Raw genomic sequence first — 21,915 nt, forward strand, 5'->3', positions numbered from 1 at the left:
ATAACACTGACACCTAAACCAAATGAAGTCATTACAAATAAAAATACAGACCAGTATTATCCATGAGTATTCATGCACGAAGTCTAAACAAAATATTAGTAAACAAAATCTGACACTTCATTAAAGAAATAATGATCAAGTGAGACTTTTACCAGAAATGGAAAAGTATGTTTAATATTAGAAAATCCATGAATTTTGTATACCGTACCATAAAGAAAAAATTATATATTTATTTCCGTAGAGGTTGAGAAATGATTTGACAAAATTTAACAACCATTTACCATAAAAAGCACTCCAGGAAATGGAAATTGAAGGATACTTTCTCTTTCAGTATCAATAAATATAGTATCAATATAGTGTTACAATTACAATGCAATTGGCACTGTGTCAATAAAGTTAGATGTATTTAGTCCTAATGGCAGCATCATATTTAATGGAGAAACACCAGAGGTATTTCCACTAAAATCAGGAACAAGGTAAGGATGTCCACTATCTCTGCTACTCTCACACTATACTAGAGTTATCAAGCAGTGCAGCTAGACAAGAAGAGGTATCTGAGTGGGTGAAAAAGAGTAAAAACTATATGTACAAATGCTTTGATAACATATCTGAAAAACTTCAGGGAATCAAAGATAAACTAAATTCAAACAATAAAATAATTCAGTGGCGTTAACAGGCGATGAAAGTTAATGTTAAAAGAGTCAGTAGCCTTTGTATACACAAACACTAAGCAGAGGGCATGAGGGGAGGGAAGAGCTCATCGGCAAAACCAGTAAAGAAGGTACTTCGGAATAAAATTAACAAGAAATTTGCAAAACCTGTGTGAGGAAAAAATTGTAACTACTCCAGAAAGAAATAAGGACGTCAAGAAATGGAAACACAGCATTCCCTATTCATGGATAAGATGATGTAACATTATAATGGTATCAGTTCTGCATCATTTAATTCATAAACTCAGTGCTGTCTCAATAAAAATATTAAGAAGCTGTGCTATGGCATTTCCAACTTGATACTAACATTCATGTGGAAAAACAAAGATGCAAGAATAGCTAGGAAAACCCTGAAAAAGAAGAAGTATGGTAACCACGCTTACCAGACAGGCTTTAAACTGTAAAGCCTCTATAATTAAAACCATGTGATGCTGGTGCGTAAATAGACAAGTGAACCAGGGGAATAGAACAGGATGATCACAATCAGACCCATACACATATAATTTAGTATATGACAAAGATGTTATCTGAGGTCACTGAGGTGGAGGCTAACTTTTTAATAAATGGTGGTGAGGGAACTAGGTAGTCATTTAGAATAAAGACAGAATTAGAACAATATCTCACATGAAACAGAAGGATATACTCCAAATGGATTAAGAATCTAAATATAAAAAATAAAACCATTAACTGCTAGATGGAAACTCGGGTGAATTTCTCTATCATCTTGGTATAGAGAAAACTTTCCTACTATTCAGAATCCAGAAATAGCAAATGGAAAGGAAAAAGGAAAATAAATCTGACTATTAAAAAATAAAATTTTGCATGACCAGTAGTGTCATAAACAAAGTTAGAAGAGGGGCACCTGGGTGGCTTGGTGGGTTAATCCTCTGCCTTTGGTCATGATCTCAGGGTCCTGGAATTGAGCCCTGCTTTGGGCTCTCTGCTTACCAGGGAGCCTGCTTCTCCCTCTCTTTCTCTCTGCCTGCCTCTCTGCCTACTTGTGATCTCTGCCTGTCAAATAAAAAATAAATAAAATCTTAAAAACAAAAAAACAAAGTCAAAAGACAACTGGCAAACTTGGACAGAATATTTGCAACATATATCTTAGACAAAAGGCTGATATTCCTAATACAGAGAGAACTCCTACAAATTGAGTGACAAAGGACCTGATAGGAAAATGGAAAAAAGACATGAGACATTCAACTGACAGCTACACAGATATATCATTTCCTGCTATCCAACTGGCAAAATTAAAAAAACATGACAGAATGTGCTGTTGATGAGGCTGCAGGGAAACAGGCCCTCTTGTACATTGCTAGCAGGCATGAGAATTTCCACACTTCTTCTGGCGGGATATAGCAATCCCTAACAAAATTACTTAGTACTCAGCTTTCTGCCCAGGAAGCCTACTTACAGGAATCTGTACTGAAGCTACAGCTACAACACTGTGAGAATACGTATGCACAAGGTTATTCAAGGCAATGCATATAATTGCAAGACCCTGGGAAAAATCAGAATGCCGCAGCATGGCAGAATGATTGAGCAAATTGTGGTGCCTTTCCACAGTGAAATACTATGCAGCCATGAAAAAGAAAGAAAAAGAGTTCTGTGAACTGATAGGAAATGATTTCTGGGACATACTGTTATATGGAAAACACAAAGCTCAACAAAGTATATGTAGTATGCTAACTTTTGTATAAGAAAGGGAGGAATAAAATATATGTGTATCTCCTCATTTGCAAAAAAAAAAAAAAAACAGGAAAGAAAAAACAGAAACTAAAGAGATGAGTTACCTACAGAGGGGGGTGGGAAAAGGAGCAGAAAGAAGGAGGGAATGGAAATAGCATATCATGGAGGAGGAGGAAGTAGCACTTCTCTGCATGGATCTTTTTGTGTAGCCTTGACTCACTGAATCACACTGATGCTTCCCATACCCACAGTAAGCCATCAAACCAGATAAAATGCAGTGGAGGGGGAAGCCCAAAAGGAATACCAACATTAACAACTGAACCTAACCGTACTACAAATGAATAAAATAACTGCACAGGAGGGTGGGAAAGAAAAGATCAAATCTCAGTAACTGGAAAACAGTGAATGGACTGGATTCCGCAAGGTCAAGGGCAAAAGGACAGCATGGGTGCTGCAGTCTGGTTAGTAGAAGTGCTTCTCAGAGGGGTGGGGGTTACCAACAGCCTGGAGACTGGAAGCGACAAAAGGAAAAGTGAGTTTCCAATTTGGGAATTTCTTTAAAAGATGTTAAGTGTAATCTTTTATTATGAGTATTTGAAGTCACCACATCCTTGGAGAGCGTATTTCCGTGGAGCTGAATGGGTTTAAGTAAAACTCATCTTATTTAATAGATGTTAATATAAGAGAAGAGTAGGGAATGTTTTGAAATCATGAAAATAACATGGTATACAAATATTTCGCAAGGGATTGGGGAGATAAATGTTGTAGGTAGAGTTGGCTTTAGGACTGATTTGTATTCAAGTAAGGCTGATCTGTTTGAGTCATTTCAGAAAAACCTTAGGACCTAATTCTAGGTGAAGAATATCACGTGGAACCCCTGGGAAGCTCCAGGTTTTTGTAGAACAGAGAGAAAAACCTTGAACTTGTTAGAGAACCTTTAAAGCTTACTTCAAATTCTTTCTTCTTATACTTATATAAGAATTTATATTGTCATTTTTCACAGGATGGTAGCTAATATATATTCTAAGTCTTTTTATTTGATTTAGGGGAATGGTGATCAGTTGATACTTTGAGAATATTGTAGTTGTTTTTCTTCCAAAAGAATAAATCAGTTTGGTTAGGTTTTTGTTTTTGTTTTTATAAGTACTTACAGCTCATGATCAATCTATTGTGCTTTGGAGAAGACTTCTGTTCTTTCCTCATTGTACATATGGCAGGACATAGATTTATCTGAAATATTATTAAATTGAAATGATTAAGGATATAAATCAAAGGTTAATACAATGTTTTCATTGTATTATGTAATATGTAGATTATATTCATTGAAATTTAAGTAATCCCATGTTTCTGTATTAAAAATCAGGGAAAGTAAATACTTGGATATCAGGGATCTTTGTATTTTCCCCGAAAAGCTCCACATTAAGACAAAGAATGAAGCCCAGGGAGGTTATGTATGAGTTCTCAGAACTCATTGTTGACAGAGTCAGAATTTGAACCTGTTTGAATTTTGATTCCACATGTGCCGGAAATATTGCGAAAGAGGGATCAGGACATCTGGTGAATGAATTGGAGCCCTGGGTGGAGCTACTTGGAGTTGGATTTTGCTCTAATCTAATGGGGGGTCTTATCTCTTCCTCTCTTGCTCTCATTTCTCTTTCATGTCTTCTGTTCTTTTCTCTTACGTTCCTTGTCTTTGTTAGTGATATCACTGTCGCTTCATAAAAGTCATTGAGAAACTGAGTCATCTAACTAGAATGGACTTCAGGTATCAGGTTCTAAAAACCTTAAAACATTTGTTTTTATCCATGCACTCATCTGTGCAAGGAAACTGGATGCCATCTTTCATCTTTTCTGTGAGCTCTCCATCTCATTGTTTCTTGAATTCCGCCTCCTGAACTGTTCACAGATCTGTCACCCCTCATCCCCTTATGCAGTCTTGCCTGGTTCCCAGCGCTCATCGTCTCGCCCCAGATGGCCACTGGCCTCCTAAGTGTCCTTCCTACTCTCTCTTCCGTGAAAATTGATTCCTCCACATTAAAGGGTCCATGAACTTGGCTGCGAAGGCATTACATCTTTACTTTCTCTGAAGCTAACTGAAAATAAGCACTTGCTTCCATTATGCATGAGGCAGCAATCCACAGAGATATTAGCAATACTTGGAGCTTGGTCACCAGTGGAAGGCACACGCACTTTCATATCACGTATTATAGTTGTTGACAATGACATGAACATCATTTATGCCCCTCACTACTTTGAAATTACAGTAGTTGTTACATATGCATTATGTATTGTTATTTAATGTACTAGTGAGGCACTTTAAAAATATTTAAAAATATTGGATTATTATATTTCTATATAGTCGGTTTTCCAATCTTACTTTATGCATTGAAAAGTACTATTTTGTAATGAAAATGCTCTAAAATTAGATAATGATAGTAGTTGTACAACATTCTAAAATACTAAAAAAACACTGAATCATAGGCTTTTTTTTGGAATCATACACTTCATTTTTTTCTAATTCTTTTTGATTTTTTTTTTTTTTAAAGTAGGCTCTGCACCCAACATGGGGCTTAAACTCACAACCTTGAGTTTTAGAGGTGTGTGTGCTACCAACTGAGCAAGCTAGATGCCCCAAATTATACACTTTAAAAGGGTGAATTTTATGTATGTCAGTTACAGCTCAATAAAGTTATTTTACAAAGAGTATGATTCTGGTAATGGATTCACGTGTTTCGTCAGATTACCGGGAGTATCTGTAATATGTAAAGGAATACAGATCCCTTTCCCTTTACCCGGAAATACACCCCCTCCTCCATTTACTACCTAGAAAACTCTAGGACATTTTTCTAAAACCCAGCTCAAATATTCCTTCAATAAAGCCTCTTCCAATTTGCCTGGGCAGTTGTTTTCATGTGTTTTGGGGAAGGCTTACATGTATCTCCTATCCTAAGCCCACTGTTTGTTATTGACTATCTCAAGGTTGCTAATTCCTTTAGTGTGGGTATCATGACCAGATACGTCTTTGTATCCGTAGCACCTGGCATAGTGCCTGGCCTGTAGTGGACAGTCTCCTGATGAAAGAATGAATTATGAGGCTTTAGTGTAGCATCAGAAATACACAAGGATGAAAATGTTAATGGGAGAAGGAAAGAAGAATCATTGTTTTTTCCTCCTGAAATCAGCAAACAGACCCAACAATCCACTATATATTCAAATATGCTTCCCTTATTTTAGGGAAATTAAAATTTAATCAGCAAACCTCATCCTTCTGTCCATTTAAAATGTGTGCATTTTATTGTATGTAAGGTATATATCAAAAAATGAGAAAAAATTGAAACAAATAATTAAGAAACAGAGGAAAACATTTAAATGACATAATGACCAAAGAACTAAACAACTGATCGAACAATCTTGAGAAATATTACAATGTAGCACACGCTCAAAGGCCACATGAAAGCTGGAGAGAAAAGCTTTCTATGGGAAGGAGTCGCTGGGAACCTCTATGGTGGTGGTTTTTCTGGGTGGTATTTGCGTAGGTAGAGTCAATGAGAGCATTGCAGCCAGTGAGAGTGGTGAGGACAAAGGCTTGGCAGTGGGGAAGAGGAAGGCATGTTCAGGGAAAGAGGTGACTCTTAAGTATATTTCAGATGAGAAATGTAAGAGTCTTGAGGAAGAATGGCAGCAGCTGGCGTGGTCAGGGAAGGTGTGAGCAAATCAGACTGCAGGGATTAGTGGGGCACTGATTGGGTATAACAGGGTAATGGAGGAGTCAAAAGAAGTAAGCAAAACACTGGTCTTGGTTACTTGGTAGAAAAATTATATTATTATTATTATTTTTAAAAGATTTTATTTATTTATTTATTTGACAGACAAGGAATCACAAGTAGGCAGATAGGCAGGCAGAGAGAGAGAGGGGGCAAGCAGGCTCCCTGATGAGTAGAGAGCCCAATGTGGGGCTCGATCCCAGGACCCTGAGATCATGACCTGAGCTGAAGGCAGAGGCTTAACCCACTGAGCCACCCAGGTGCCCCGAAAAATGATATTGTTAACAAAATAGAGAAGGGAACAGGGCAAGTTGTTTTGGAGATGGTAAATAATTCTAATTCCCTTGGTTAAAAACATCCTTATTTTTGCACCTAAATATTTAAGAAAAGTTTATATATTTTTAGAAATGAAAGCACAGTTTACATTTAATCACACTTTATAACATAAAATACATTTCTAAGAAAGTATTGTATTGTTAAGAAAATATAATTTTGCTATCTTTCATATATTTGTGTCTCTCTCTTTCTTAGTTTCCAATATAGTTAATGATGCTGTGCTTCGAGACTTACTGGCATACGTGTCTTCAAAACATTCCTATCTCAGAGATCTTCCTCAGAGGCAGCCTCAGAAAATGAACAGTATAGAATTTGTAGATTTGGAGCAGCTGCAGCCGGACATACTGGTCCATGCGGTACTAAAAGTAGTTGATATCACTGTACTAACAGGTAAGTATTTGGGGTGCTGTCTTAGTTTTAGATTATAAAATAGTTAAGATATAAGACTTTTGTAGTATATCATTTGGTTATCACTATTATATTTATCATTGGACATTAAGGTAAGGTGTCCTATGTGATAAAGTAATGCCAGATGAACTATTTCTTTTCCAGAGGCATTATACAGTTATAGAGGACAGAAGCAAAGGAAAGTTATGTTAACAGTGGAACAGGTCCAAGGTCAACATTATGTGCTTGTATTATGGGGTCCTGGAGCAGCCTGGTACCCTCAACTTCAAAGGAAAAAAGGTAAATATACCAAAAAGCATTTAACCTATTTATAGTTAGGTAAATGATTAATGCTTATGAGCCTAAGATGAAGAGCATTTTAAGAGATTAAGATAGACAACATTTGAAATAGTAGGTGATCAAAATTGAATATTTATCCTTGGAATTCATCTGTTATGATTGTAAGCAATTTCGTGGAATTCTTGAAATTCTTCTGTTATGATTGTAAGCAATTTCGTGATCTAAAAAGTCCTCTGTAATTAATGGAGGCAAAAGAAAAGCTTCCATTTATTCCCAGGTTTATTACTTTACCTTTTTAGTGAAGATCTTATCTCCGCCAGGAAACGTTCTTTAAAAATTGAAATCTGGAGAAGCTTCCTCAGATTTTATTCAGCCAGAGTCTCTGATAAATAAATGTCTGTCTGGTTATAAGGCAGATGTTAGGGAAGCTGCATTAACCCTTTCAAGTCGCAACGTTGTTGCTTCATAAGTTAGTATGTTCCAGCTGTGTATATTAATATGTATACCAATTGTTTTAAAAGTGTTAGCCATTTATAGGATGTTCATGTTTAGAATATGAGCCATGATTACATTTTTTTATGATTACATTTTTTATTTAAAGCATGAGTTACTAATAATTTTATGATGAATTTAATTAAGTGGCATTGATGTTTCAATAAAATAGTAGACTATATTCATTTCAATATTATGAGATCCTTTCGTTGTAACAGTCAGAGGTAGTGTGATTAGTGGCTTATGAGTTATTTTGTCCTGCTGAATTAATCCAGAGATTGATTAGATTGATTAGGTCTCATTCTTCTTTACCTGAAAGAGTTACTGTCTCTTCCCAAGGTTCTACCTACAAAATGGTTATCAAAAGATGGGATCTGTCACATTCTCTCTCTTAATCATTAACAGCCTATAACCAGGATTTGAGATAAGTCTGACTTTTGACTTTTATGTTAGGATCAAACGGTGACAAATATTTGTTCCGTTGAGAAATCTGACAAACATGTGTCGGTGGTAGGATGACCACTGCTATTGACCACCCTGTCGGAGCCGGGAACATGCGTTTAGTGCATGTGGGACAAAATGTGGGTCAGAGGTGCTCTTGGCTTTGTGATGGGGCCATGCTTACTATGAATATTCTAAAAGTCGTGGTTATTCAGCTAATAGAAGAGACCTTCTAGTTCCCTCTAGATACTTTTATGGTATTTAGGTTACTGTTGGAAATTTGGGAATCCAGGAATTAAGATACATTTGTTCTTCATTCATTCATTCATTCATTCATTCAGCATATTTTGTTTATAACCATCATTCTTAAGTTTTGATATCCACCTCAGTACCCCAAAATTATTCTTTTCAAAAGAAGGAAGTACTAATTTTGAAGGCCCATCTAAATAAGTGATTCTGCTTTCAGAAGCTGTTAGCATTTTCTCTATTCATTTAGTATTTCTTGAGGCGTTCTCTGTATTAACCTCCATACTGGGCATTGGCTTTCCTTGTTCCCGAAGATAACAAACTCACATTTAGATGATATAATAATCTAAATCAACGATGATACTATCATCAAGTAGTCATTGGTGAATACTGGAGATCACAGAGTTGATGTTTTGGGGAGGGATAATAAGTCCCCAATTCACATTCTTTCAAAATTATGCATGGAAATTTGTAGCTAGGATTGATCACAATTTAGACCCTAATGAGGGTGGACTAGAGGCATACACTACACTTCTTAGGAATAATTGGGTACATAAAATAAGCTATTCAGAACTAAATGCCTTCCAATGCAATATTCTGAAAGTATTTAATAGAAGTCTAATATTTTAAAAATATAACAAATTATAATAAAGTACTCTTGTGACATTACTAATTAAGCACAGAGTAATGCAAATGATCCCAATGTTTGTAATTATACTTAATGCAAAATCATAATTATATTTGTATGGAAGTTTGAAATCTATTAACATCTTTAATTTATGAGTCAAACATAGAAATGTGTTAGAAATTGTCTCAATACCAGTCTCCCTCAGACCTACTAGTCTAATCTGCATACGACTCCTGTTACTTGAACTTGCCAATCTTTTTCCTGCCTTGAGATCTTAAGCTTACACGTTTCCTCCGCCTCGAGTGCTCTGCCTTCCAGCTCCCCACATGGGTGTCTCCATTTCTCAGCTCCAATGTCATATCCTCAGAGGGGCCTCACACACATATAATCACTATCAGATTCACTCCTTGAAGTCCATTCATTCCACTTAACACCATCAGGATTATCCAGTTTATTTGCTTACTTGCAAATGAGCTAACTTTCTCCATAAACTATAAATTCTGTGAATACAAGCATTCTGCTAACCTCCTTCAGCACAGTATCCTGATCACACATGCTGTGCCTGCCCTTGTAGATGCTTTCTTGTGAATGAATGAATGAATGAATGAAGAATAAAATACAGATCAGGCAACCACTCAAAATTTCCAGTCTTGAAAGAGTAAGAGACTTAAGTTTGAGGAGGGAATAACTTTGTTTCCAATGATAAGAAAAAAATCACCAGTTTGAAAATGCATGTACACAAAGGTTCGGCAACCCATGGAATGTACTAACAAATTATATTTAAACTTGGGCACAGAGGGCTTTCAGTGAACTGAACTAGAACTCTTCTCTGGTTAACTTAATTAAGGGGAATGCATTTGAAGTATATAGGAGTAGGTCATGGTACATAGGGCAAGAGTGCTGATGGGTTCAAGGGTACTTGGAAGCAGGAGCTGAAACCTTTGTGGGTCCCGGCAGCTTCTCCAGCTGTCTGCGTTATTCACTTGGTGCAGACTTTGAGGGAAGGCACAACAGGCTTACTCTGTAGCTCCTGATTTTACTTTTCCTTCTGAATTCCCAGTGAGGAGAATTTGAAATCCCAGATTGAATTTGAATCAGTCAACTGTGGCCTCAGGGACAGGGTGGGAAAGTACAATAGGAATGCCTGAGCTTGTATCAGAGGGTCATTTGTGGTCTGGGTGGACATCCAAAGGTATTTGCCACCAAAGATAGGAATGTTCAGTAGCCCAGAGAGATGTATGTGATGTTACCATTGAGTTTAAAAAGTAGATTATATATTGACATTGGGGAGGGTATGTGCTATGGTGAGTGCTATGAAATGTGTAAGCCCGTTGATTCACAGACCTGTACCGCTGGGGCAAATAATACATTATATGTTAATAAAAAATTTTTAAAAAGATTATAAAATTTCATGTATGATAGGATCCCATTTTAATAAAGCAGGTAGGTAAGTATGTGTATACATGAAAAAAATTGGAAATACTGTTGCTAAAATGCTAGCAATGGCTATGTGTGTTTTTTTCTTTATGCCTTTAGTTTGACTTTTATGCGTGTGTGAATCTGCATTTATTTTTTACATATTTAGTAAAAACTTCAAACTTAATATGTAGAGAATAATATAATGAAGTACCCATTATATCCATTATATGAGAACACTGGCCAACCTTATTTCACCTATTGCTACTCTTTTCTTTTACTGTATAAATATTTTATAGTAAATATATTCTATGTACAATTAAGAAATAAAGCATAAAGCAGATTTTTCCTTTTGAAAAAAAGAGTAGGTAAGGTGTGAAATAGCTAGTTAACAATTTGGAAAAAAAATAGAATTAAATTTGTACTTCATATTTGTGCCAAAATAAATTCCAGATGCATTAGAGATCCAAATTAAAAAAAAAAAAACACACAGTAGTATGAAAAAACATAAACAAACTTATTTGGAATCTAAAGATGGGTAGGTTAAATAAAATGCAGCAACAAGAACTATACATAAAAATCACCATAGACCAGGGTGTCTGGGTCGCTCAGTGGGTAAGCCTCTACCTTTGGCTCAGATCATGATCTCAGGGTCCTGGGATTGAGTCCTGCACTGAGCCCCACATCGGGCTCCCTGCTTAGCAGGGAGCGTGCTCCCCTGTACCTCACTGCCTGCCTCTCTGCCTACTTGTGATCTCTGTCAAATAAATAAAATCTTTTTAAAAAAATTACCATATACCAAATTAAAAGGCAAGTGAAAAAACCAGAAAAAAAATGTTGCATTTTGTCAGAAAATAATGCAATAAACGAAAGACAAATATCTGTAAGGATAAATGGGCAATAGATATGAATAGGAAGTCCCCCAAGAAGAAATAAAAATGGCCAATGAATGTATGAAAAAAATTTACTGGGGGGCACCTGCATGGCTCAGTGGGTTAAGCCTCTGCTTTTGGCTCAGGTCATGATCTCAGGGTCCTGGGATCCAGCCCCGCATCGGGCTCTCTGCTCAGCAGGGAGCCTGCTTCTCCCCTTCTCTCTGTCCCCCTCTCTGCCTACTTGTGATCTCTGTCTGTCAAATAAATAAATAAAATCTTTAAGAAAATTTACTTATTAGTAATTGAAGGCACACAAATAACATAGTGACAGCACATGATTTTTCTCCTGACTAGTTGATAGAAAACCTACAGGGGAATAGCCACTCTCATAAACTATTGGAAATGTAAATTGTCAAAACCTTTCTTGAGGACACCTGAAAATGCCTTATGAAAACTGAATTTGGAATACCGTTGACCTAATAATTACACTTACAGGAATTTATCACGGCTATGCATAAAGATGTGGGTAAAAATATATTTATCACAGTACTGTTTATAATAGTAAAAAATTAGAAATAACCAACATGTGCCAAATGGGGAATTGCTGTAATAATTTTTAAGATTTTTATTTATTTGACAGAGACACAGTGAGAAAGGGAACACCTGCAGAGGGAGTGAGAAAGGGAGAAGAAGCAAGCTTCTGGCTGAGCAGGGAGCCTGATGTGGGGCTTAAATCCAGGGGTCCTGGGATCATGACCCTAGCTGAAGGCAGACGCTTAATGACTGAGCCACCCAGATGCCCCCTGTATTTTAAAATAATATAGAATAATATTTAGTGATCTATAAATCCAATTGAAAACAACTGGATGTCCACTAAACACAGTGTTAACTGAGTTTATCTGGGGGTGTTGAGATTATGGTTGTTATTTTATTTTAGTTATGTATTTAATCTGATTTCTAAGCATGCATTTTATAATAAGATGAGCAAACTATTTTAAAAATAGTGATTGTAAAAAATAAAAATAGTGATTGTTTTCAAGCAGTCACCTGGAATATATATGCTGTAGTTCTTTTTAATGATGCTCTGTCTATACAGACTTACTGACTTGTTTTGATTCTGCATTTTTCAAGAAGAAACTAAGAAAAAAAAAGCTAAGGAGGTAGTGTGGGGGAGGGATATGAATTAGCTTTATGGCCTGATGTAAGTAGAAACTAAAAGAACAGCTGTTATTACTAGAAAACTCAGTACTAAGAGATGTTTTTGTTTTATTAGAGTTTAAAGTTGGAGTTATTAATATATAATAGGATTATTTGTTCAGAAATCTCTGTGCCACTGCAGTTTTATATAAAGGATTATAATTATGACTACAATTGTCTCTCAGTGCTTTTTTTTTTTTTTTGTCATGGGAAAATTAGCTAAATAAGAAAAAGAAGGTGTTGAAAAATCAGCAAGAGATACTGATTATAGCACACATGTCCATTTCTATGCTTTACTAGTTTTAAAAACTTTGTAGATATCAAAACAGGAATTAGCCACTCTGAAAAGCAGTTGGTTATGATACATTATGACTGTTTAAGAAACAAAGAAATCTTAAAAAAATTTTTTTATTGAAATTATCTCCAGCATCCTTATGCTGTTGCCCTAATACAGCATAATTCACATTTTGTCTTTAATACCCAAATTCCTTAGAGTGGTAAAAGTTGTATTTAACTGATCTAATCAATTGGTCTATTTAATCTGATTCTAAGCCTAGATTATTTCCTTTTTGGTGACTTTTTGTTTTTGTTTGTTTGTTTAAGATTATATTTGGGAATTTAAATATCTTTTTGTTCAGCACAATGACGTCCTAGGAAGCCTAGAACTGCATTCAACATTTTGGTCATCCTGTGAGTGTCTGTTTGACGACGATATAAGGGCAATTACATTTAAAGCAAAATTTCGAAAAAGCATGCCCTCCTTTGTGAAGATGTCAGATTTAGCAACATACCTGGAGGAAAAGCGTTCAGGTAAGATCTTTACATATGCAAGATATTGTTCATTTTACTACAAGCAAGGGAAGCTACCATTTATGGGGAAAATGTGTAATTAAATATGAAAGTAAAATGTAGATCACCATAAGTAGCCCAACCAGATATTTGCACAACTTCTTAGCCTTCTACCTACAATCCTTTGAGGTTAAGTTATAATTATTAGGGATCACTTAAAAATAACTTTTGCCTATATTTACAAGCAGCTTATCACTTAATGAGCCAGAAATAGAAAAATGGCCTTAACCAGAGTTACTGTTGAGATAAGCATTTTATCAAGTTACTAAACTGTTATCTATACATGATTGTTTAAATTTAGCATTGATACAGAATCCATGCAATTTGCTTGCTGCTTTAGTAAAATGTAATATCACATTTCCTGAACTCACATGTTTGTGTGTGTGTGTGTGTATGTGTGTGTATAAAATTCATCCTCAGAAATATACTACATAGAAGATTGCCTTTGGTGATGAATTTTATACCCATAGCTCACATGCTTTCCATGAACTTAATACCATTAAACTAACTAATTTTGAATGAGGTAGTAAAAGGAATATGCTTTAGGTTCAATATGCCATATACTTTGGAATGAAGAGAGTAAAAGTGAGAATAACTAAATAAATTGATACAACTTTAGTGGGAAATACTTTCCACTAAATTATTTTGGCTTCCTAAGTACAGAGCTATGCTGAAAGTATGCTAACTCCAAGTTAAAGGAGTAACAATTAAATAGCATTTGAAGCTATATTTCAGGTTGCTAAATGCCAATAATCAGTGAATTGCAGTGATTATCAATTTTGGAAACTACGGAATGTTTTCTGGTGGCTATTACAGCAATTGTTTTTATTTATTTATTTTTATTTTTAAAATTTTAGTTTTTCAGTATTCCAAGATTCATTGTTTATGCACCACACCCAGTGTTTCCATGCAATACGTGCCCTTCTTAATACCCACCACCAGGCTCAGCTAACCCCCACACCCCTCTCCCCTGCAAAACCCTCAGTTTGTTTCTCAGAGTCCACATTCTCTCATGGTTCATCTCCCCCATCGATTTCCCCCAATTCACTTTTCCTTTCCTTCTCCCAATGTCCTCCATGTTAATCCTTATGCTCCACAAGTAAGTGAAACCGTATGATAATTGACTCCCTCTGCTTGGCTTATTTCACTCAGCAGAATCTCCTTCAGTCCCATCCATGTTGATACAAAAGTTGGGTATTCCTCCCTTCTGATGGAGGCATAATATTCCACTGTATATAGAGATCATATCTTCTTTATCCATTCATTTCTTGAAGGGCATCTTGACTCTCCATAGTTTGGCGACTGTGGCCATTGCTGCTATGAACATTGGGGTACAGATGGCCCTTCTTTTTACTACTTCTGTATCTTTGGGGTAATACCCAGTAGATAGCAATTATTTTTAGAGGGGAAATGAGTGCTGAAAAAAATAGGATGTCTTTATAGGTTTATTGTTATATAATTTAAGTTTTTTAATGAAGAAGAAAATATTTGGTCAAAATATTTTCTCAGAATTTGTATAAATAAGATTACCATTTTTGGTGCTTTTATAGGTTAAATTATTATTTTTTTTAAAAAGATTTTATTTATTTATTTCATAGAGAAGGAACACATGCAGGGGGAGTGGGAGAGGGAGAAGCAGGCTTCCTGCTGAGTGGGGAGCCAGATGTGGGGCTCTATCCCAGGACCCCGGGATCATGACCGAGCTGAAAGCAGATGCTTAACGCCTGAGCCACCCAGGTTCCCCTATAGGTTAAATTATTAAGAATAACTCAGGAACTTTGGATTTTGGTACTAAATTTTAATTTTATCCTCCCATTTACACAAATAATTTTCTGCATTCTTATAGGTGGTTTTAGATTTTATTAAATGCTAAATGTGGTTTAAATGAAATGAGATTATTTTTATAATTCTAATAAAAAGAACATGTTCCAGAGTGAAATGAGTTGAAACTCCTTAAGAGATCACACGCTAAGATCCTCAAGTGTATTTCTGGGACTTTTTGTTAGCATGCTCTGCCCCCTTTAGGTACATCCCCAGAAATGTAAAAGTTGTGTCATAGCAGAGTGGAAGATATCTCAGATGCCTTTCTAATGTGGTTCAGAGTGTCAAATTTAAAAAGATTTTTAAGAGGGTTTTTAGGGTATAATTTTCGTACAATAAACCACCCTTAATTGACGTATCCACATTCACACTGGTGAGTTTTGACATGAGACCTATCACCACAGTCATAAAACTATTCCCACAGTCGTGAAACCATCACCAGTCTGCCCCTTTGTAATCTCTCCCTTCCCTGCATACCTGCCCTCTTGAGCCTTCCAGGCAATCAATCTGTTACTGGAAATTAGTTTGAATTTTCTATGATTTTTATATACGTGGAATCATACATTATGTACACCATTTTGTTTGGCACTTAAATGAAGCAAATTCTTTTGAGACATATCTGTGCTTTTGTGCGTATCAGTTGTTCATTCCTTTTATTCTCTTGTATGAATACACCATGATGTGTCTATCTGTCCATTTGTTGATGGACATCTGCGTTGTTTCCAGTTCTTGGCTCTTACAAGTAAAGAGTCTATAAACATTCATGTACAAAGCATTATATGGACATACTCCTTCTTTATTCGTGAGTAAACCTAGGAGCTGAGTGAGCTGAAGGATTATGTGGTAGGTGTATGTTTAATTTTTAATTAAGAAACTGCCAAACTGTTTTCCAAAGTAGTTGTAGCATTTTGTATTTCCCCCACGCAGTGTGTGAAAGTTCTGTTTTTCCCACATCCACGTCAACACTTGGTCTTTTTAATTTCTGTAAGAATAGATCGTTGTGGTTTGAATTTACATATTCCCGTTGGCTAACGATGTTGAGCATCTTTTCATCTGCTCAGTTGCCATCCCTTTGTCCTTGATCAAGTGTCAACTGAAATCTTTTGTTCATTTAAAAACAAAGGGTTGGGGCGCCTGGGTGGCTCAGTGGGTTAAGCCTCTACCTTCGGCTCGGGTCATGATCCCAGGGGCCTGGGATCGAGTCCCTCGTGGGGCTCTCTGCTCAGCAGGGAGCCTGCTTCTCCTCATCTCTCTCTCTGTCTGTCTCTCTGCCTATTTGTGATCTCTCTCTCTGTCAAATAAATAAATAAAATCTTAAAAAAAAATAAAAACAAAGGGTTGATTATTTTCTTATTACTGATTTTTGAGAGTTCTTTATATTCTGGATAAGAATTATTTTAGATGTAGGCTTTGCAGATATGTTCTCCCAGTCTGTTACCAGCTTGTTCAGTCTTTTAACCAGGCTTTTTGAGGACCACACATTTCGAGTTTTGATGAACTCCATTTTACCATTTATTCTTGTATGAACTATGCTCTTGGTTTCCTACTTAGAAAATCGTTGCCTTACCCAGCATCCCAAACATTTATGTCTTACGTGTTATTTTAGAAGTTTTAGAGTTTTAGGGTTCACATTTGGGTCCATGATCTATTTTGAGTTCATTTTTGTATATGGTGTGATGCATGACTAGAAGCTCTTTTCCTTTTTGTGTATGAATATCCCTCTGTTTAAGCCCCATGTGTTGAAAAGATTTCTATTTTTCCCGTGAAACATAAGTGATCTATTTTGGGGCTTTCCCTCCCATTTTATTGATCTATTTGTCTGTCTTTATACCAGTACCACACTATTTTGATTACTGATAGCTTTTATAATTTGCCTTGAAGTCAGATATTTTTAGCCTTCCAACTTTGTTCCTTTTCAAAGTTGTTTTGGCCCTTCTAGGTACTTTGCATCTCCATGTGAATTTTAGAATTAGTTTATCAATTTCTAGAAAAAAGCCTGCTGGGATTGTTGTGAAGCTGTGTATACATCAATTGGAGGGAGAATTGATGTAATACTGAATTTTCCAACCTACAAACAAGATACATCTTTTATTTCTCTTAGCTGTGTTTTGTAGTTTTCAGAATATAGGGCTTTCATATCTTTCCTCAGACTCCTGTTTTCGGTTTTCAGCTATTCGGTTTTTCTGCTATTGGTGCTTTTTAAAATTTCAGTTTCAACTGTTTGTTGCTGTTATGTAGAAATAGAGTTGATTTTTGCATATCGATCTTGTCTTTTGTAATCTGGCTAAACTCACTAAGCTCAGTAATAACTGTTTGGTAGATTTGAATTTTCTATATAGATGATCATGTTACCTGTGAAGAAAGTTTCATTTCTTTCTTTCCAGTCTGGATGCCCCTTATTTATTTTTTTCACCCCTTTGATGACTTCTCTAATATAATATTGATAAAAAGCTGTAAGAGCAAATGTGTTTACCTTGTTTCTGATCTTAGGGAGAAAACATACGTTTTTTCATTATTAAGTATGGCGTTGGCTTAGGGTTTTCCTCCATGCTTTGTATAAGGCTGATGAAGTTGCCTTTTATTCCTAGTTTACTGAAAAAAAAATTATTTTAAAAATAATTAATTAATTAATTTCTTTATTTGTCAGGGAGAGAGAGCACACAAACAGGCAGAGTGGCAGGCAGAGGCAGAGAGAGAAGCAGGCTCCCTGCTGAGCAAGGAGCCCAATGCAGGACTCAATTCCAGGACCCTGGGATCATCACCTGAGCCAAATGCAGTGGCTTAACTGACTGAGCCACCCAGGTGTTCCTGAAAATTTTTTTTTTGATCAGGAATGAGTATTAGAATTTCTCAAATGCTCTTTCTCCATCGATTGAGATGATCATAAAGTTTTTCTTTTGCACTATTTTAATGTAATTACATTGATTTTTGAATGTTAAAGTAACTTTGCATTTATGGGGTAAAACGTATTTGGTCATGATGTGTCCTTTTTATATATTGCTGGATTTAATTTGCTGACATTTGTTAAGAATTTTTATGTCTGTGCTCATGAAGGATATTTGTAGTTTTTTCTTCTTCTTCTTCTTCTTCTTCTTGTAATAGTTTTTCTTGCTTTGGGGACAGAATTAGAATAATGCTATGGAGTGAGTTGGGATGTAGTTCCTCCTCTTCAGTTTTCTGGAAGAGTTTGTCTAGAATGAGAATGGTTTCTTCCTTACATGTCTGGTAGAATTCCTCAGTGAAGCCCTGTGGACCTCCACTTTTCCTTACTAGAAGGTTTTAACCACAGAAAGATAGTGGAGGAGTACATTTAACTTACTTGGTGTCACGGAGAAGTCAGCTCTGTTATCTACTAGTTACACAGAGCAGCTGCCTCCTGGAATTGGAGACATAGAATTAGATTTTAAAATAAAAATCACCATCATTGGGTGCCTGGGTCGTTCAGTGGGTTAAGCCTCTGCCTTCAGCTCAGGTCATGATCTCAGGGTCCTGGGATGGAGCCCCGCATCAGGCTCTCTGCTCAGCAGGGATTCTGCTTCTCTCTCTCTCTCTCTGCCTGCCTCTCTGCCTACTTGTGATCTCTGTCTGTCAAGTAAATAAATAAATAAAATATTAAAAAAAAATCACCATCATGAGCAGTAATAAAATAGGTGCTTATAGCTCTGAATTTTGGTTTGGGGGATGAGGCTGGGGATTGGGAGTATCCTTGCAAATCCCGGAGATGAGCTCCACATTGGTAAGCCATGCAAAGACTGTTGTTACAGTTAGTCCCTGGTAGGCTGTGTTCAGAGAGGGCCTTTTAGCTACTTTTCATTCTCTTATGTTCAGCTTTGAGGGCTGGATTCATGGTTTCTGCCATTGTGTATATGTTTTTAAGACAGAAATGGAGAGAGCATATGGAAGTACGAGCAATTTTTCCCTAACGTGCTTCATAGTTAAATAAAAGGAGTGAGATAGGGAGCTCAACATGGGAGAATTTCTTGAGGGTCTGCTCTCTTAACAAAGCTTAACAGAAGCTGGATGGGGTGAAGCTGTGCCCAGCTCCTTGTCAAGAAATGAAGGTGCTTTACTCAGTGTCCAGCTCTGCTGTTGGGCCCTGCCATCCGCAGAACATCAGTGCCCAGCAGGCTGTAAGCTCCTTGAAAGCAGAGTCCACATTAATCATGAACTTGTAATTCTTTTGTAGAGATGTGTAAATTTATAAAATGTGTGGAGGGATGTTAACGTTCTTCTAAAATGGTTGAATTCTTTCATTAATTTCTTAGTGATACAACATGTCTGCGGCAAGGTATGATGCAGAGTGTGCTGTCGTTTGCTGGGTCTGCTGATGGTTACACACTCTTGTAATTCATGTTAGGGATACAGGGCCTGATTGGAGAAGATGATGAAACAATCTTTGGGCACCAAAAGACCAAAGCAAACAGAAGGATTTAGGAATAGGAAAGTCACCATTAGTGGGTTTCTTAAAGAGATAACCCCAAAAGAGAATAGGTGGCCAGAAGGATGAGTTCCTGACCTGGATTATATCACCCGGTAAAAGGATGAAGAAGAGCAAATCCAAAGGCTTAAAAAGGGCTTTCAGCTGACTCTGGAGAGGAAGGGAGAAGATAAACTCAGGTGAAGTCCCTGACTTCACTAGTATACAATAAGGCAAAGGTAAATGAGAAAAAAAGAGTGCCTGGCAGATAACGATACTCAGTATTTGTTTAACAGGTGAATGCATGAGCCAGTGAGAGTGCATGAACGTGCTTGAGGTCCTGGTGAGCCACATTTTGTAAATGAGGACTCTCGGTGCTCACGTGCTCTGTAATCAATGCCCAGAGTATGGATGGCGATGGGCAGGAAACTGGGAAAAAAAAAAAAAAAAGTTTAAAAAGAGGATAAGCTAGTGGTATGTTCGTTTTGGATGAAGTAGAGACTGGAAGAATACTGACCTGGTATTTGGCTTTCAGGAATGATCAGTTAAAAAGAAGTGAGGATGGGAAGAGAGAAGGTATGTTAGCTCATTTCAAGTGTTTTGAAGGGATCGCTCCTGAGAGAGGGATAGATCTCGGTTTGCATGATTCCGGAAGACAAGGAGGAAGGAAACACCCACCTGTGCCGCCAGTCTAGCCAGAGCAATCTTCACTCTTAGTTACGGGTAGCAGCTGCTTACCTCTCACTTTTCAGAGTAAACACTGAGGTCGAGAGCTGCTGAGATTGTGCAGGGAAAGACTGAAGGAGGGAAGACCAAGATGGAGTCCTCGGGCGTGTCCTTTACTATCAGTGACTCAGTCAACCATATCATGAACCACGTTCATAAGTTAAAGTTATGCTTTTGGTCCTATAATATATACACATTTCTTTTTATCTCTTGTAGGAGTGATTCTAATCAAAGCCCAGATTTCAGAGCTAGTGATCCTTGTCCCGGCAGCTCAGAAGATAGCTCTATGTGCCCGCAGCTCTCTGAAGAGCATCTTCTCTTCTCTTCCTGACATTATATATACTGGCTGTGCAAAGTGCGGACTGGAACTGGAAACAGACAAGAACAAAATCTATAAACAGTGTTACGGCTGCTTGCCCTTTACTATGAAGAAGCTATACTACAGGTGAGGCAGCTAAGCAAGCCACTGGGTTGGCAAAGATTTATTATTCTACGACTGGACATGACCGAAACATTGCATATATCAATTCTTACTTTCTAATGAGAATTAACTAGAACTCATCCAAGAGAATAAAATTTTTCTGCTGAGTGATAAATGGCTATTTATGAAGACAAAAATTGTCTAGTAATCATAACAGTGATTTTTAAAAGCAGTAATTAAAAGATACTATTATCTTCAAGAGCTATATTGAAGAAAATTTTTACTTGGTTTTATATTTTTTAACTAAGATCTAAATGGCTCATGAGAAACTGATTTCTATACTTTCACATATAACTGGAATTTAAAGGTTAAACTGTTCTGTGATCTAACCTCTCAGTGTGGAAACTAATAAGGTATTTAACTTTTCTGTGCCTCAGTTTTCCCAGCTTCACATTAGAAATTAAGGATTGCAAATGTTCTTTGGTAAAATTGCAAACCAGCTCTGTGAAAAACACATTTTTCAATCAATCAGTGTCCAAATGCTTGTATAAATTTTTTCTTTTTACCTTGTAAATTACATGCCTTTATAAAATAATCATCACTGTTTCATGCTCTTTTCTGTTTCTAAATACTGCAGTATCTAAAAACTAAATACAAATGTATTCAGCATGTTATCATGGTATACGTTGAGAACATTTATAGAAGCTTAATCCATAAACCTTATTTCCCTTTACATATGTGTGTTATAAATAAGTAAATAAATTTTGCTCTTACTCTGAAAGTTGCTTGTATGGAAAATAAAATAAAATTAAGATAGGTGGTGTATAAGAAATATAGTTAATAAAAAAAGAAAAAAGAAATATAGTTAATGAAAATTGATTTTTTATCAATAGTTAAGGCTCCTTACAGAATGCGTGTGTTACTTTATATCATTCTTAATGTTCCTAATGAACGTGATTATTTATTGGACAAAAATGTTACCCAATAAATGTCCCTTATGGAGGAGACAGACTTTGAATCTTCAGTCTAAAAAATAATTATTCAAGAGAACGACTTCACAGATCATTATCAGCTGACTATGATATACCCAGTATGAGGTCTATAAGGTATGGTTCTAAACTATAATGCATTGAATATGTAGTGCAAATGTTTTGTGTTGCTAGAATGTTGATAGACATGCTAAAGCAGAGTTGTTTTATT

At 36.4% G+C, this 21,915-nt stretch overlaps 1 protein-coding gene across 11 annotated transcripts in view; it reads left to right on the forward strand.

Annotated features, from left to right (window-relative positions):
- SHLD2 (shieldin complex subunit 2) overlaps positions 1-21,915 on the forward strand; it is an 87,773-nt gene that overhangs the window by 60,097 nt on the left and 5,761 nt on the right. For 8 of the 11 annotated variants that reach the window (XM_082718130.1, XM_082718132.1, XM_082718131.1 and 5 more), the window contains 4 exons: positions 6,695-6,889; positions 7,052-7,186; positions 13,085-13,291; positions 20,511-20,739. In XM_082718130.1, coding sequence (XP_082574256.1) covers positions 6,695-6,889; positions 7,052-7,186; positions 13,085-13,291; positions 20,511-20,739 — 766 coding nt within the window. The remainder of the gene's footprint in view (positions 1-6,694; positions 6,890-7,051; positions 7,187-13,084; positions 13,292-20,510; positions 20,740-21,915) is intronic. The other 3 variants (XM_082718129.1, XM_082718128.1, XM_082718137.1) reach the window with 1 other exon arrangement.

Source organism: Mustela nivalis (genome assembly GCF_964662115.1).
Source record: "Mustela nivalis genome assembly, chromosome: 2".
Taxonomy (NCBI): domain Eukaryota; kingdom Metazoa; phylum Chordata; class Mammalia; order Carnivora; family Mustelidae; genus Mustela; species Mustela nivalis.